Below are 17,502 nucleotides of genomic sequence, written 5' to 3' on the forward strand. Positions count from 1 at the left end.
TGTGTACAAATTACAAATGTTCATCTAAAATCTTTCTCATTGCCTTTTTCGTTAGCTACTACCTACGCAAGATTATCTGCATTGCTATGGTGACCAGCAGTCTGCGCACCAACCTTCAGGGTTCAAGCTTTTTTTTTACTGCAAAGGAGGATTATTTTATGTTTACTTGCAAATCTGATTCTGCTGTGGAGCCACAACAGGGCAGTAACAGTGTTGATCTGGATCCGCATGTTGCCGAACCCTGTTCTAGACAAACAGTTGCAAAACCTTTCTGTATGGAAGCCTGTGTTTACTATGAGGCCTGCACTGTTGTAGCAGTGGGAGCAGCTCAGGGCGTTTACCGCTCCTGCTAGACGCTCAGTGAAGGAGCAGGCTTGTCCACAGTGGATGCATTGTTGCTGTTTTCATGCAAGCCGATGAAGCTGGTTACATAATATTCTGCGACCTCCTCACACTGACTCTGTTTTTTCCCCTGTCATTGCAGATCTCGTCATCCGGGTGGCGAAAGATAAATTCGGAGCCATCAAGTCAGAGTACCAGAAGGTAAGAGGGTGTTGAGCCTGCTTGTGACCATACAGGTGACTCCTGGTGATCCACCAGCATAGTTAAGTGGAGAAGACATTGTCTGCCTGTATCTGTTCTCCAACTAGCCATTAATTGCTTGTGAAAGCCGAGGAGAGCGGCTTTCCCCCTCTATTATACCATTGTGGCGGAAGAGCTGCTAATTGCTGTTGGCATCCCATTCCAAGCCCAGGAAGCAGCCATTTGTTATATGTTAGTAACAGAATTTAATTAAGCAGCATCTCTTCTTTTGAAGTTGGGGGTCTCCTTTTATGGAAGAGATGAGAGGTGTTGGAGAAAACCCCTTGCTAATGAACCAAACATGACTCAGGCTGCATAGGGCCAATGTTGAGCCTCAGGCTGAACGTTGCCTTGAAGATGTGCGAACTTGTCTGTACACCTTCATTTTGTCCCATTCTGGCTAGGGCTGCAACAAATATTCAAAAATCTGATGCATCATTTAATCAAATTATAAAAAAAAAATAGTGAAATAATTTGGTTTTGTGCCACTTTTAGGAAACCAGACAGCAACAAAGTATGTGTTACTAATTTCTAGCTGATTTACAGCTTTTCTTTGAAATGGCAACATCTGTCTTAACACCAGATACAATGCCAATGAGGTTTGATAGCAAGTTGAGCAGCAGACCTCATCTTCAAGCTGATTGCGGTGTTAGGATCACTGAATTTAGTGGGCCCTCTGGTAGAAAGCAGTTCACGACCGTTAGCGAACAATTCTGAGAAAAACCTCAAAAGGCAAAGGTACATACATAGGTAGATACATATGTGCCTGACTTTTTTTTGTGTATATTCGTAAATAAACGCAATAAAGCTAGCACACAACTGAATTAAGATCAGTGAAAGGTTTTGCTGTTAACTGTGATGGCTTCCATGGTAATGAGAACATGCTAACTTGCTAACACTATCCTGAGGGTCCTTGTGAGGTGAAATCAGGATGGGGATGTGAGATTGTGACACCGTTCTCTTTTGCAGCAGCGTTAAGTTGGATATGGCTTCAAATAATGAGCCTTTCATTCCAGAAAAACCTTCACTCTGACAGACAGAATGAAGGAAAGAGGGAAAGCAGTGTTTAGCATGTTGCTTGGTTTCAGTATAATGGCTAGCACGACAGCTAAGCTAAGCTAGCTAAAGTTTGTGCTAATTACTGATCACATTTCTTTAAAACTTACTAACTCTTACAAATCTTTAGCTGGGTTATCGATTATGCTAGCTACAGTATCTAGCCTAGTTATTATACAAACTACAGGATAAACAACTGTTTCAAGCAGTTTTGCCTCTTTCCTTTAAGCGCTGAGTTTACTACGTGTAGGGCCTGAGTTATGTCCTTTAAACTAAAAGCTTGTCTATAATAAAAGGCTCATTATTTGAAGCTGTGTTAATCCTGACAGGTGTTTATTAGGGCTTAAATCTGTAAACTACAGTGCCTGTAGATAATAATGAGGCTTAACTAAACTCTACTCAACTCGTGATTTGTGAACATCTTCGTGTCGATTGAGCAGAATCTGAAACATATCACTCCACTCGCTCATTTACAAGAGCTAAATAGTTTCTGTTTTTATTAAAATGATTGTTAGAAAGATACTATTTCTTCTGCTCTGACACCCAGATAATCGCTGATGCTTTAAATAGCAAAACTTTGTTCGGTGTTCCAAGAAAATTTGCCTTTAGCAAATAGTTGTTTACCTTCTATTAGTTTCACTAATAACCCATCTAATCTCAATTTCTCACATCTTAAATTGTACGGTTTGGACAGCAAATGTTTTGGAAAAGTTCATGAAAATATAAATGTTATTCCTGGTGACAAGTGTGTCAGAAGTTCAGTTAAAATGTATTCAGAATAATTAATAAAAACCGAATGATTGAATGTAATTAGTATGTTGCAACGAAAAAGAAATGCAAATTGACAACAGCAATAATGGATTATATGATTTTGTTAGTCATTAAAATGAAACTTCATTTTGTTCTGATTTTTATAGAGTATTCCAGTTGGAAAAAGTAAACATTCCATGATTGTGCCACATGTGAAAATATTCCACAATTGCAGCCCTAGTTCTGTTTAATGAAGAGATTCCTCTGTAACCATTCACTCATTCTCTTTGGTTTTTCATTGCCTTGATACACTTAAGAATGTGGAGTGCTGGATATGCCAGCCAGATCTAATGAGATCTTACCAGATTGTTGGTTCTGAGCCCAGCAAAGGAATACAATGTATTGTTCCTAGTTCTTAAGTGCGTTGATGCCTTTTATTTGCCTGTTGCTTTTTTCTGACCATCTGTTGTGCTCTTCTCCCCTCCCTGTGTTCTTTTTGTCTTTTTTGCTTTTTCTGCATGCTTCTCATCACCTGGCTATCCCCAGCCAGAGAACATTGTTCTGACACTGCAGGTAAAGTGTGCACTGAGCTGGCTCCTTTATCATCCTTCAACTGACCCTAACTTTATAACCCCACTTTCTTCCTCAGTCAACATGGCCTGCCCTATAGCTCCTCATGCAGTTCTCCTTGTAAGGCCTTTTCTGAAAGGAATACTTTGGCAAAAAAATCACATTTGCATTATATTCCACTTATTGTGAAAGCAGATCATCAGCCAAGACACGTTTAGTGTTGGAGCTGTAAGGCTAACACTGCTAACAAACACTGGAAGTCAATCGTTTCCGTAAATGCATGCCCAAAAACGGCTCTCAACCAGTCAAATCACAGCCCGGTCATAGTTCAGGCTGCACAGAGAGGTTGATGTGGTTTAGAAGACAGGATGCCTTACTATGAACTATAAAAATGAAAAAATAAACTTTTCTGTGTAGCTAAAAGAAGACTCAGTCATTTTGGATAACCGGAATCTCCTCTTTCCTTAGCACAATTTATCATTCCGCACCAGACGACCAAAGAATCTATGCAAGGGGCCAAATTTCTTTGTTCTGTTTTTGTAAAATGGAGCGCAACACGTCATTTTTTGTAAGTTTATCATTCTTTGATATACACTCACCGGCCACTTTATTAGGTTCAGTTGCTTGTTAACACAAATAGCTAATCAGCCAATCACATGGCCACAACTCAATGCATTTAGGCATGTAGAGGTGGTCAAGACAACTTGCTGAAGTGCAAAAAGAGCATCAAAATGGGGGAGAAAGGGGATTTAAGTGGCTTTGAACGTGGCGTGGTTGTCGGTGCCAGACGGGCTGGTCTGAGTATTTCAGAAACTGCTGATCTACTGGGATTTTCACACACAACCATCTCTAGGGTTTACAGAGAACGGTCAGAAAAAGAGAAAATATCCAGTGAGCGGCAGTTGTGTGCACAAAAATGCCTGGTTGATGTGAGAGGTCAGAGGAGACCTCTCACAGGTCAGAAAGGCAACAGTAACTCAAATAACCAACCAAAATCTCTTTTTGTTTTTCCAACACCTTGTTGAAAGTGTGCCACGGAAATATAGTGGCCGGTGAGTGTACAGCTCCCATAGTAAGAAAGCTTTAGGAGTTACTATGACTGGAAAGTGGCCTTTTTAAACAGGTTTATGTAGCTCATCAGCATGAACTGAAGCTTTTAATTAGAATATGAAGATTTTGTTGTCACAGTTTGGGTGACTACTGACTTCCAGTGCTTGTTAGAACCATTAGCCTAGCAGCTCAACTAAAGAAGCTATTCATTTGATTTTTCGCCAAAGTATTGCTTTAAAGGGAGACATCACTGTTTTTTTAGTCTAACTGTTGTATCTGTAGCATATGGTCCATTAGCATGTAGAGTCATTTTGAAATGTTTTCCTATAGTTAGTTACATGAGTTTAGTCAAAACCTGTTGATTCAAAATATGTGTACAATAGAAGCCAATGTGCAAGTGCTATTGGTGTTTTTGACTCTATCATATGCTACAGATACCTCAGTCAGTGATTAGGCTGAAAAACACTGGAGTGTTTTTTATGTTTCCATTTCTTCAATACAAGACAATGTTCAATTATGTAATAATTCTGACAATGCAAGACAATGCAATTATGTAATAATGCCTGTGTTCTTGCGATTATACATAGTCACATACAAGCCATAAATACAGTCAGAAACCATTATGAATACTACATTTGTGCCAGAAATTTACAGTTACACTTTCTGGATGTGGGCCTAGAAAACATCTGTGTTATAAAAAGTAAATACATGTTTGTAATTCAGATGCTCCTGAGATTTCCCATTGCTATATTTAGCTCAGCCATTCCAGAGCCTCTGACCTGAAAATGCCCACCAAATCTATTGAATTATAGGGAGTTTCAGAGGAGACAGCTCAATCACTGCATTGAGTTCCCTCAGCACTTCTCGCTGTAATCCAAGCCAGTCAAGCTCACAGACCGACTAAAGCCGGTCTGTGCTGATGAGAGCTGAAAGGCTCAGGTAATACTCTCTGGCTAGAGACTGGATTGAGGTTGCAAGTGAGAGCTACAGATTTAGTTTTATGATTTGGGGAAGATTTAGAAGTTTAAAGAGCTTGAAACTATCGTTTACTCTGAGATCTGCCCTGCAATTCTTTGAATGTAGATCATTGGTTACAAGAAAGTGGCCTTCAGGTAATTGGTGACTTGGTGACCTAGAGGTCAGCCAGCAACTGAGTGATTGTGAGTTCAAATCCCAGAATATATCGGTATTCTTAGTTGTTCCCTTGGGCAAGACACTTAGTCCTCACTGCCTCAGGGGATGCTGCTCTGCTTGCAGTGCTGTGCTGTTCCCAGACTGAACATAGTTTCATAGAAAAATAACCAGCCTCCCTTGTGAGTACATAAATTAAACATAACAGGTTGTTGGCCAAGGTCAGTATTCTCAGAAACCATATCAAATCAAATATGACAAGAGTGGACAGTCCAGTTTGTGGAAGAATCTCAGTAGGCTGATTATTTGTTGTTCATCATTCATATTATTGAGTCACACTGTGTTGCCACTTTATTAGGTACATCTACTAAGCACCTATACTCATTGTTCAATTTAATCAGGTACACTTACTTATCATATAAGTTAGTCTTTGGCCATAATTGATTAACTGAATATTGCAATAATTTAAATATTATATTAAATATTTTATGTGCCGTATGATGTTTTTTATTGCTTCACCTTTATTAAATCATTAGAAAAGTCAATGCAACCCAATTCATTACTGGCTATACAAACAAACCATCATCAATTAATGAATTAACTAATTACTAACTAATTAATTAATTATTACCCTTATACATACTTAAAACACCAAGTCGTATAATTATAAAGTACATTTTCCAACTGTTAAGGACTGCTGGGAAATATGCAAATAGTTAAAACCTTTAAACCTTAAATGTATAGTAACAGTTACATGTTGGAGAATATAGTTATTATTATAAATAATGAAGTAATATTACAGCAGGCTGCTTAGTAATTATGTGGCAATTATATTACCATCAGGGAAATGCAGGCTACAGTGCAAGTCTCTGTAACGCTCACATTGTTTATCGCAGTAATTCTTCAGACCAAGATATTCCCCAGGCTTAACATCTATCCTGTTCATGAATGGAAAGTGACCATCATAGAACCACCACTGACCTGATATTATTTGGATGCTGGACCAGTCTCGGCACTGCACTGACCCTAACATTTGCTGTACGAAGTTAGGGTACCACGGTATTGTGACATCTGGGTTGAGAATAGAAAATATCCAGTTTACAGTCGCCCTTTGGAGACCACTAATGGAGGGCTAGAGGGTAACTGACACAAGTTGTGCTGGGGAAAGATGAGCTGTTATAGTCTCTGACTGTACACTTACAAGATGTACCAGCAAGGTGCCTAATAAAGGGCCCAGTAAGTGTACAGTTAAAAAAAAACTGCAGCATTGCTGTCAGAGTAGCAGGAATGCCAGATTCTCTGTTAAACATCTTGTGAGTTTGTTTACTCAGACTCCACAAGTGAGCTTCCAAATGCTACAGCCCCAAGGGCAATGGGGCTTTATGAGGGCATGAAACATACAAATAAGTTTCTAGGAGCAGAAGCAGGGATACACTGGGTTCAACAGAAAGCTGGCTTTTATAATACAGCTTAAACCCAGACTGGAGCCGAGAGACCAGCCTGGAGAATGGTGTCTGCTGATGGTCAGCTTATTCACAACAGCAGATTATAGTGCATGGGTAAGCAGCTAGCTTTGGACCATTACATATGGAGAATCCATTTAACAGCACTGTGACATTTTACATACAGTGTAAAAATGTTTGCAGAGTCTTCTTAAACTCAAAAAATAAACTGTGTCTTTCAGGGTACCAACACTGCCACTGGGGTGGTACATTCGAGGATATGTCATTAGTACCTTTACTTAGGGAATATACACTCACTGGCCACTTTATTAGGTATTGCTAGTAAAAGGTTGGACCCCCTTTTGCCTTCAGAACTGCCTTAATTTTCCGTGGCATACTTTCAACAAGGTGTTGGAAACGTTCCTCAGAGATTTTGGTTGGTTATTTGAGTTACTGTTGCCTTTCTATCATCTGGAACCAGTCTGCCCATTCTCCTCTGACCTCTCACATCAACAAGGCATTTTCGTCCACACAACTGCCGCTCACTGGATATTTCCTCTTTTTCGGCCCGTTCTCTGTAAACCCTAGAGATGGTTCTGCGTGGAAATCCCAGGAGATCAGCAGTTTCTGAAATACTCAGACCAGTCCGTCTGGCCCCAACAACCACGCCACGTTCAAAGTCACTTAAATCCCCTTTCTTCCCCATTCTGATGCTCATTCTGCACTGCAGCAAGTTGTCTTGACCACCTGTACATGCCTAAAGGCATTGAGTTGTGGCCATGTGAATGGCTGATTAGCCATTTGTGTTACAAGCAATTTAATGTACTTATTAAAGTGGACGGTGAGTGTACATCATATACTGTGGCAGGCATTTCTTACATTTAATTAGGAAAATTGACAAAAGTGCCCTTTTCTTTGGGGAAAGTGACTGCAGTGTACCTTTAAAACTCTTTTAAGGTACACACTTGGAGCTTAAGGGCCATATTCTACCTTTGAGAGTGCATTTACACTGTTTGTACCTTGAACATTTACTTGGGACAGTAGTCTATGGAGTGTAGACAGTGTATGGAGTGTATTTACAATATGGTGAAGACAAGGAGACAAGTGGGAGGCCACTGTACTCTCAGAACTCTCATTTTTAAAATCAATAAGAGGATATAAAACAGATGCAGGGAAAGTAGCAGTCCCCCATTTCACTACTGATTTTAACAAGCCCTCATCCACTTGGCCTCATCATTACCCTGAGGGGGAATCCTCAGCAGCGACATCTTAAGAGCTGTTCCATTACTTTATTAGTTCAAGTGAAGAGAGTTAAATGAGTCTTCAGAGGGTTGAGGGATCACAAGAACACCAGAGTTGACAGCAGCAGCAGAACTTGCCCAGAAATCATTGTTACCCAACACATTTCCCTTTTCAAACCCAAAAATAACAGCAAACAAACAAAAGCAAACTACAGCTATTCAAGATTTCTGTAGGAAAAGAATGGGTTCTATAGAAAGTGCTGTAGATGGTTCTGTATATAACCTTTTTGGAAAGGTGCTCTGTATAGCACCCAACAGGGTTCTTCTACCCTTTTCATTGCTATATATAACTCAATTGCAGCAATTAATCGATTAGTCAAGTAGTTGTTGACTGTTACATTTATTGCCAACTGTTGAGTGATTACAAACAAAAGTAAAATTTATCTGATTCCTGCTTCTTAAATTTGAATATTGTGTGGTTTCTTTACTCCTCTGTGACACCAAACTTAGTATTTTTGAGGTGGGGACAAAAAAAAGACATTTGAGGACATCGTCTTGGGCTTTGGAAAACACCAACCAACATTTTTCACCATTTCCTGCTGTTTTATACACCAAACAACTAATCGATTAATTGAGAAAATAATCAATTGATTAATTAACATTGAAAATAATTGTCAGTTGCACTCCTAATATAGAACTGTCTACAGCACATTCTCCATCAATCTGAAGAACCATTTCATTATGCAAAGAACCCTTTAATCATGCAGAGGGTTCTTTGAGTGTTCCTGGTTCTATGTAGAACCATTTTCTTTATGAAAGAACTCTTGAAGGACCATCTTTTTTAATAGTGTACGTTAAAATGCTTTCATTTCCAAACCATGATATTTACTTTGCTGGATTTTAGGTTATACATTACTCCATCTGTTATACATGAATGCTGATACATCACTTTGCTCTGCTAGCTGGCTCGTTAGCAAGCTAAAGGCTTCACGGCTAACAAGAGCAAAAGCATTACATCACAATTCCAAGTTTATAGATAGACAAAGCTCATATTCACACACAATCTGTGCGTCACACTCATGCATCTTAAGAGTTTTGCATTGTAACGTTTGCACAGCTAGCCAGCTAGGCTAACCTGCATTCCGTTTGGAGAATCCGCTCCTCATTGTCCCTTCCTCCCTTTTCAGTTTGAGTGACCACTTGTGTAACATGGGTAAAAAAAATATTAAAATGGGGCTCATATGTACTGGTGCACTTATATTCACCTTCTCTAGGTTAGATTTGTTCAAGTCATGTATAGAGATTTGATAGAATGGACAGCATAGTGGATAACACCACCACCCCAACACACAGAATATCACAGGTTTTATTCCTTATACTGCATTAGCTTTAAGAGTCTTCAGGCAAAGCTGCTAACTCTACCTTGACCTAGCATTATAATACATTTAGCTGAGTGATAAATTGGCTAACCCATCTTTACAGTATGTTCACTGCACTTTATATATATATATATATATTACATTGTGAAAAATGCAAAAAGATTTGAATGATCAGTCATTATTATCGGCCCCGGAATTCCCTATCGGTGCATCCCTGATAAGAACAATTTGAAAATAAAGTTACAAATCTTTCTGGTGCCTCTTATGATTTTATCATTGGACTGACCCCTAAAATCCTACCTCTTCCTCTTCTGTCATTAGTTCTGTCCATATCAAGTCTAGCTCTATCCCCAGTGGCCCTTCATCCCTTCCTATGTATAGCAATGGAGGATGTTTTAAAATCACCCGAAACATAGTCTGCGATGTAAACGTAAAGTATAACGTGGAGTGTCCGGCTGCTGGGTGTGGTGTGTGCAGGTGATTTACTATGAGATCGGTTTTGTGGTGTGTGCGGCGCTGGGGCTCCTGTTCGTCGTGCTGCTGCCGCTGGTGGGCCTGCTCTTCTGCATGTGCCGCTGCTGCGATAACTGTGGAGGGGAGATGCACCAGAGACAGAGAAAGAACGCCGACTGCCAGAGAGGACTGCTCACCACACTCCTCCTCACCACCACCTTCATCATCACGTAAGTGTTTGTGTGTGCAAACTCTTTTTTCATACACTTTTATGATAATCATATCTTGACTTGGCAGGGAAGTCAAGAATAATTGGTACAAACTACAAAACTGTCATGACATTGTAACCTATTCTAGGGTAAAACAATTGCCATGCTTCTCTTCATACAGTTTTCAAGCTAGATCCACAAAGCATGATTGTGGAGACTGTACCTGAATTGGTTGCTTGCGCTTTTTTAACTGATTGAACTTCGTGTTCGTACAACGCTCATTCAAACACAGTTTATTTCTCTAGGAATAAATGGTGGAATTCTCTACTTCCTGAAACATAAGTTATCCCACTTACATAACATTTAATACTTATATCTATACATCTTATTCCACCAAAGTCTAGATCCAAACATTTCCAGATGCTCCTCTTATGTCACCATAATACAAGTATGCTAGCAACACCTAAGCAACCACTTGGTATGACATACAGTGGTGCTTGAAAGTTTGTGAACCCTTTAGAATTTTCTATATTTCTGCATAAATATGACATAAAACATCATCAGATTTTCACACAAGTCCTAAAAGTAGAGAACCCAGTTAAACAAATGACACAAAAAGTATTATACTTAAACTTATAGTAACTTATATTATACTTATACTTATAGACGGGATAAGCTTCTTATGCAGGAATGCAGTGTTTTCCTTTCTATAAATATAACACTTTTCATTTAAACCAAAAAGTTCTATTTTGGTCTCGTCCATCCACAAAACATTCTTCCAATAGCCGTCTGGCTTGTCCACGTGATATTTAGCAAACTGCAAATGAGCAGCAATGTTCTCTTTGGAGAACGGTGGCTCTCTCTCCTTGCAACCCTGCCATGCACACCATTGTTGTTCAGTGTTCTCCTGATGGTGGACTCATGAATATTAACATTAGCCAATGTGAGAAGGGCCTTCAGTTGGTTAGAAGTTACCCTGGGGTCCTTTGTGACCATCCAATTTCCTCCATTTGTACACAATCTGTCTGACTGTGGATTGGTGGAGACCAAACTCTTTAGTGATGGTTTTGGAACCTTTTCTAGCCTGATGAGCACAAACAACTCCTTTTCTGAGGTCCTCATAAATCTCCTTTGTTCAGGCCATGATACACTTCCATAAACATGTGTTGTGAATAGCAGACTTTGATAGATCCCTTTGATATAAAAGCAATTAACTTTTCAGATCAAAACATTTTGAATGTCTCAGTGATTGAATTATGCATTTATTCATTTACTGTAAGTTTAGGGTTTTGCTTAGAAAATTCTTATTACATACAGTCGTATGCAAATGTTTGTAATGTGACATGTTTGTTAGGCACATTGGAAAAAAATAAAATGGAAAATGTGGTCAGTGCAAAAGTTATGACACATTTAGTATTTTATGGTTTTTCCAATATGTTAAAGGCACCCAATAAATAGACATTGTGTCTAGAAGTTTTGTCTCCGTTAGAAATTCAACAAGACCTGTAATTTGACTGGGTGTATTCAAACTTTTGAATATGACTGTATTCATGTAGATGTAGTACATCTAGGACGCATTACTGTTTTTCCATAAAGATACATGAATTTAATACATATGGGACATATTATTATTGCACATAGGTACATACATATACACATATTAGGTTTACGCATATCAGATTACGGCATGCTTTTGTTGTCACCAGCAATAACTGAAAGGTCACCTTCTCCTTCACAGAGGTTCACAGAACCTGATCCCACAGTTACATAGTCCAGCTCAGTGGCACTACTGTGTATTATAGTCCAGTATAGTGAAGCCCACAGCCCTCAAGGGCTGTGCATATGGAGGGTTTTGGGACAGTGGCAGAAGACAGAACAGTATGTGTTTGATGTTCTTTTGCTTTATGACTTCAGCTGGCTGCCTCTTTATTAGAGATTCCACAGCACATGCCTGGCTGCCTGGAGAAGAGGAGCTCCACCGCCTCACATATTAAATCTCCAGAGCCAAGAGGCACCACAACACTCCAGCTCTAATGAAGCTATTACAGTGGCAGGGACAGAGAGGCTACCCGGTGCGCTCCCCTCATCAGAGCTACATTACAGAAAGAGGGAAAAAAGACTCAACAGTGGTTAGAGAATGTCAAGCACCTGCTAGCTCTCAGCAGTGGAGGCTGAAAATGGCACAGCAGCAACACAGGAGCTCAAAAGGCCATTGTTGAAAGTGTAGTCCATTTGGATGGTCATGGATGAGTTCTTGGCTTCAAGCAGTTCCAGGAATGAGCTTCACCCACTGATATGCACTCGAAAGAATAGATTGTTATTAAGTTTAAACCCCATCTTCAGGAACACGTTCAGAGACTTTTGACTTTGACTCTGCCTCTGTGCAAAAGCATGACCACCCTGGTCATAGTTAACTGGATCACTTTGTGGAATTTAAGCTTTCCTTGTGTTTCTTTGTGCTTCCTATCACTTTCTAAAGAATCTCCAAGCTGCCTTTGTTATTGGATGTACTGCAGTAGTTTCCAATTAAGCGTGTTCATGGAATTATTGTTGCTATGAAAATTCTTATTATTTGAGGCTTATTATAAAGGCCTTTTTACACCAAACCGTATGTTTACAAAGGACAAAGCAACACAGAAACATGTGCGTGATATTGATAGCATCTTATGCACACTGAAAGAAAATGGTTTACAATTCAATTGAATCAAGTATACAGAGAAAATACACTAACCGGGCACTTTTTTAAGCACCTCCTTTTTATCATTTTTTATCCGTTTTATCAGCTCCAGCTTACCATAAAGGTGCACTTTTTAGTTCTACAATTACAGACTGTAGTCCATCTGTTTCTCTGATACTTTCTTAGCCCCCTGTCACCCTTTTCTTCAATGGTCAGGACCACGACAGAGCAGGAACTATTTGGATGGTGGATCATTCTCACACACCTGTATAGTAAGTGGAGCTGATAAAATGGACAATGAGCGTAGAAACAAGGTGGTCTTAATAATGTTGCCGGTTTGTGTGTATTACATGAACACAGTGATTTTCTTTAGCTTTACTCGTTTTTTTGGCATAATTGTGCTTGTGTGATACATTTTATTCATGAGTAACCACTTAATACATTTTAATCTAGTCAGTTCAAAGCACCATTTGTTTACAGCGCATGAAGTCCAGAACTGACAGACTGCGATACTGCATAAAATATTTAATCAGGGCCAGCTTGATTTTGTGCTTAAAGAGTCTGGCTGACCAATCAGGGTTGCCTTCTCATGGCTGCAGCCCAAGCACATGCAGTTCACTGTTCACTCCTTTTTAAAGATCTACGAGCAGAAGCACTGCCTCATATTCACAAAATAAGAAACATGAAAATGACTCCCACTGTCTCTTTGGTAGAATGGGGTGTACAGTGTGTGCCATTTAGTTGCAGCTAAAAAGAAAAATTATAAATTCATTGCATCAAGTACAAAAACAGACAAACGGGGTAATACACGCTAAATCAGAGTGCAAGACACGGGTAGAGGTCACAGCATGAAAGAGGAGTCAGGCTAGAAAGGTAAATGAGAAAAACAAGCAAGAAACAAACTGGGAAGTCAAACACTGGAACAAAAGGCTCAGTAATGCACAGGAGACTGATACAATATTTTGGAAACAAACAGGTTATGTGGACACAAATGGGTGACAGCAATCAATAATCGGGTGAACTGGAGTGTGGATAGGTAGATAGCTGAGAGTCTATGGTCATGTGGTCCCCGAGAAGATTTTGAGAGTTGGAGTGCTGCACAGAGTGAGGGGTGATGGTCTCTGTTGAGCCAGCTAGAGGCATGACATTCATCTTTTTCCTGCATTCTCAAAGTGCATCAAACTTGATGTAAAGGTTCCAGTATGTTAAAAATCACATCCATTTTGCCCAAAAAAACTGCACTTTGTGTGAAGAAGCCTTATTCATGCAGTAAATAAATTCAAACATGTGTATGACAAACATGCGTATGCGTATGACAACTCACTGTTGTCTTTTGTGTTGGCATGGCAACAACCAAGATGTCCAGTTGACTGTGTGAACAACTACAACTTTTTGACAAATGTCAAAAGGATTAGTTTGTTTTTAGCTTTGGCACTGGTGGTGCTGGCATGTCCTAAAGTAGTTTGCTCGAAATAAGTTACACATATGAGCTGTGTGTGAAAGCACTGATGTAGTTTCAACTCACGAATAAAGCTACGAAAACCTTCATCCTCCTTTCACTTTTCCAAAATGAAAAGTAAGCTACCTAATGTGCCGTTTAGCCACACAGGAGCAAAATAGATCTTTTTGCATTTAATTTTTTTTGTTTTGTTGCATGACCAAAAAAAATCTGTCCACTTTATATTTTAGTGTCACATTTGTGTCACAGCCATAACAATAAGTGGTGAAGTGTACATTATATTTCAATGCAGTTTTTTTCTGGCTAAGAATGGCAGTTTGTGACAAAAACAAGTAAATATTCTATGACGTTATCAAATAAATGACAACAGTGTTGAGAAGAAGAAGAGAAGATTTAAAGGCAAAAACAGACACTTTTTGGCTCAACATTAAAAGGCTGTGGACTGAGTGATTTTCCTGAGCTTTGCTGTATTTGTTTTGCTGAGCAACGTCTGCTTGGCTATGCCAGTTTTTTTCTGCCTATCTTTCATCCTTTTGTGTGCTTGCTTGTCTCTTTTTTAGTCTCATGGGCACCTTCTTTCTTTCTTGGCTGCGTCCTCATTCTCCTTCCCTTTGCTATTTTTGCAGACTCTAGGGCAGCCCTGACTCTGCTGCTCTCCTTAGAAATAGTGGGAAGAGCTCAATAAATAAAGATGCAGACCAATTAGCATCCACAAATGATTTCTTATTAGCACCTTCATGCTTGTAATAGAAAAGGAGTATTTCTCAGGGACACTGTCAGCACACAGTGACACATGATGGTCTGATGGTCAGACATTACAAGAGGCTTTAGGCACCGTTGCTTTTATTTTTAGCTTTTTCTTCCAACACAGCATGAAATATCAGCGTCCAGAGACTCACCAGAGACTATCTGCATGTTTCCCTCATTTAATCCATTATTTGGCAGCTCGCCGCAAGCAATAGAGTGTAATTTGATTTTGCGTTGTGTGCTTAATGCATTAATTTGAATAAAGGCAGAGTCGCTGTTCACTGTGTTGTGTTGCAAGCAGTGCAAAGATAGCGGTGATCTTGATGTAATGAAGATTTGGAAGGTAAATGTCATGTTAGCGTACATATCAGCGAATCACATTACACACCAACACTCCAAATGTCAAACGTATGCTAAAAAACATGTTTCGAAAGCCAGAATGTCAGTATACACCCACACTGAGTACAGCCATCCAAGAGTGTTTTCATGCTTTCTCTGCTTAGTTGTCTTTTCTAGCTTAGCTATGACTCTAAATTTGAAAAAAGTGACTGTTGTTATTTACATTCAACATGCTATTTCCAAAATGTTGTCGTCTTCATTCAGTATGAATATAATGTGATGATATATTTACAGTACTATGTATTCTGCATGGACCACTGTACTGAATTAGTTTAAACTGCAGTCCCAAAACCAAACAAAAACAATAAATGCATTTGCATGCACTTAATAATGATAGCTGCAGAAAATCAGACTTTCAGTCAGTAATCTAGTCAATGCGTTTACATGAACTTGAGTAATCAGATAATGGGAAACTCAAGGTCTACACGAGTCAGGCAGCAACCAGATTTTACTTTGCAGCCAGCCAATAAAATCACGGAAATGATACAATGTAAATGTAACACAAACTTCATGCTGCGGCTTTTTTTTTGTTTAAACTTTGCACCACTTTACCTGAAGATATGGGCATACATCATCCAGAAGATGAAGAATATTTAAATCTTTCATTTTGTCAAGCATGCGTTTGGTTTCAGTGTTGCCCCAAAAGTGTTTTGCTGCATTTTGCTGCAATGCTGCTCGCTTATTTTCAGTACAGCAGTCTGCTTTTGCATGAAAATCAATGTGTAACATTAAGAAATGTTACTAATGACACACATTTATAGCAGTTAAGTCATTTTCTGTGTTTTAATGTAAAATCTTATCATTTAAGTGGCCATAGCTGTTCAGAGCTGGGTTTGCTAGTCATGTACTTGCTATCATTTTTAAATTCTACTCAAAATTTCCTAAGATAGTCACTACCGGAACATCATAGTTTTGGTACTGTTATGAATATGATTGTTTTGACGGTGCCAAAATGGAATGTTAAATCATTTGTTTCAATATAACAAAAATAAATAGAATGCAGGGTCATTTAAAAACAGTAGGATTTAAGTCTAAAGTGCAAGTCAGTTAAAAGCCCTAAGTGGGTTTTAAACTGTAACTTTGAACCAATTCACTAGAACGATACATATGTGCTCATCTACTGTTATTAGGGTTACACTGATATGGAAGTTATGGGCCAATATCAATATTCAGATTTTGTATGTATCCATTTGCATATCTTCCAATTCTGATGTTGATACAAAACATTTATAAAATGTAGAATTAGGACAACATCTAGCTGGGTTAGCATTTTGAAATAAAAATTATTTTTAGGGATAATTTTTAGAGGGTTGCAGTAAAATTAATAAAATGCAGACAGTAACCCATCATCCCCATCACTGGCTTGGATGTCTGATGTTCAGCCATGGCTGCAGCGCAGGGACCCAGGCTGTTGTCTGTGGCCCAGAGAGTGTTCTGCCTTAGGCAAAGTGAGCCTCTTTTGGCCCCTGCTCCCTCTGCCAGCCCGGCAGCTTAGCTGGAAGCAGCAACCTGTCAACCCGGATGTACCGTAGAATACATTAACCCACATAACATCCACAGAGACACTAGGGGGAGTGGGGCAATCATGTAATGTTGCTTATTTGGTGACCCTTAAAAGCCTAGTTATTATTATCATTCTGATATAACATTTAAGTGCAATTAAATAATTCATTAATTATGTAATTAGTTATATTATTTTGTACCAACAGGTTTAGTTCAACTGCTTCTATTTGGTTTGATGTCAAAAAATGATGACAACAGGAAAAATGTAAAGAATGATTTTCCTTTTAGCAAAACAATTCTGTACACATTACTTTTAAATGTTCATCAAATTCAAATCATAATAAAATATCCTAATGAATCTTTTACAGGCGCTGATTTAATTTCCTTTCTAATCTTTTTCTAATCTTTTTGCAACCCAAAGGTTAAGAAGAGTAATTTTGTTCTTTCAACAAAAGACAAACCACAACATTTTATGTCCATTTTGGCAGTAAATATGTCTCAGTATGTGCTGATGTACTAGTATAGGCTAAAATATAATATGAACAAAAACGCAGACTTACTTAGCTCTGCTTTACACTTTAATTCAGCTATAGCCACTTTTCTCACATCTCCGGCAGGAAACGTTTTCTCAAAAGTAGAACAGTTTTTCTATAAAATGTCTCTCAACATTTGACTTCTTACGAGGCTGAAGTCAGCTTTTCGCTCACTAGCTTCCTCCAAAATGGTAACTTTACAGGAGAAGAAAAAAACATACTTTACTTTCGATGTAAGTCAATGGAACCAAAAATTTTTCAAACTCATTCAGGGCCTAGATGAAATCTAGATATAATGTAAAGGGCAACAGGTATTTTCAA

The 17,502-nt window shown here is 38.8% G+C and overlaps 1 protein-coding gene across 15 annotated transcripts in view; it reads left to right on the top strand.

The window, feature by feature from the left end:
- Positions 1–17,502, top strand: part of prom1a (prominin 1a) — a 109,840-nt gene that overhangs the window by 51,760 nt on the left and 40,578 nt on the right. For 11 of the 15 annotated variants that reach the window (XM_037540602.1, XM_017692060.2, XM_017692068.2 and 8 more), the window contains 3 exons: positions 485–543; positions 2,935–2,961; positions 9,679–9,884. In XM_037540602.1, the coding sequence (XP_037396499.1) occupies positions 485–543; positions 2,935–2,961; positions 9,679–9,884 (292 nt within the window). The remainder of the gene's footprint in view (positions 1–484; positions 544–2,934; positions 2,962–9,678; positions 9,885–17,502) is intronic. The other 4 variants (XM_017692061.2, XM_017692064.2, XM_017692067.2 and 1 more) reach the window with 1 other exon arrangement.

This window comes from Pygocentrus nattereri, chromosome 8 (assembly GCF_015220715.1).
Source record: "Pygocentrus nattereri isolate fPygNat1 chromosome 8, fPygNat1.pri, whole genome shotgun sequence".
Taxonomy (NCBI): domain Eukaryota; kingdom Metazoa; phylum Chordata; class Actinopteri; order Characiformes; family Serrasalmidae; genus Pygocentrus; species Pygocentrus nattereri.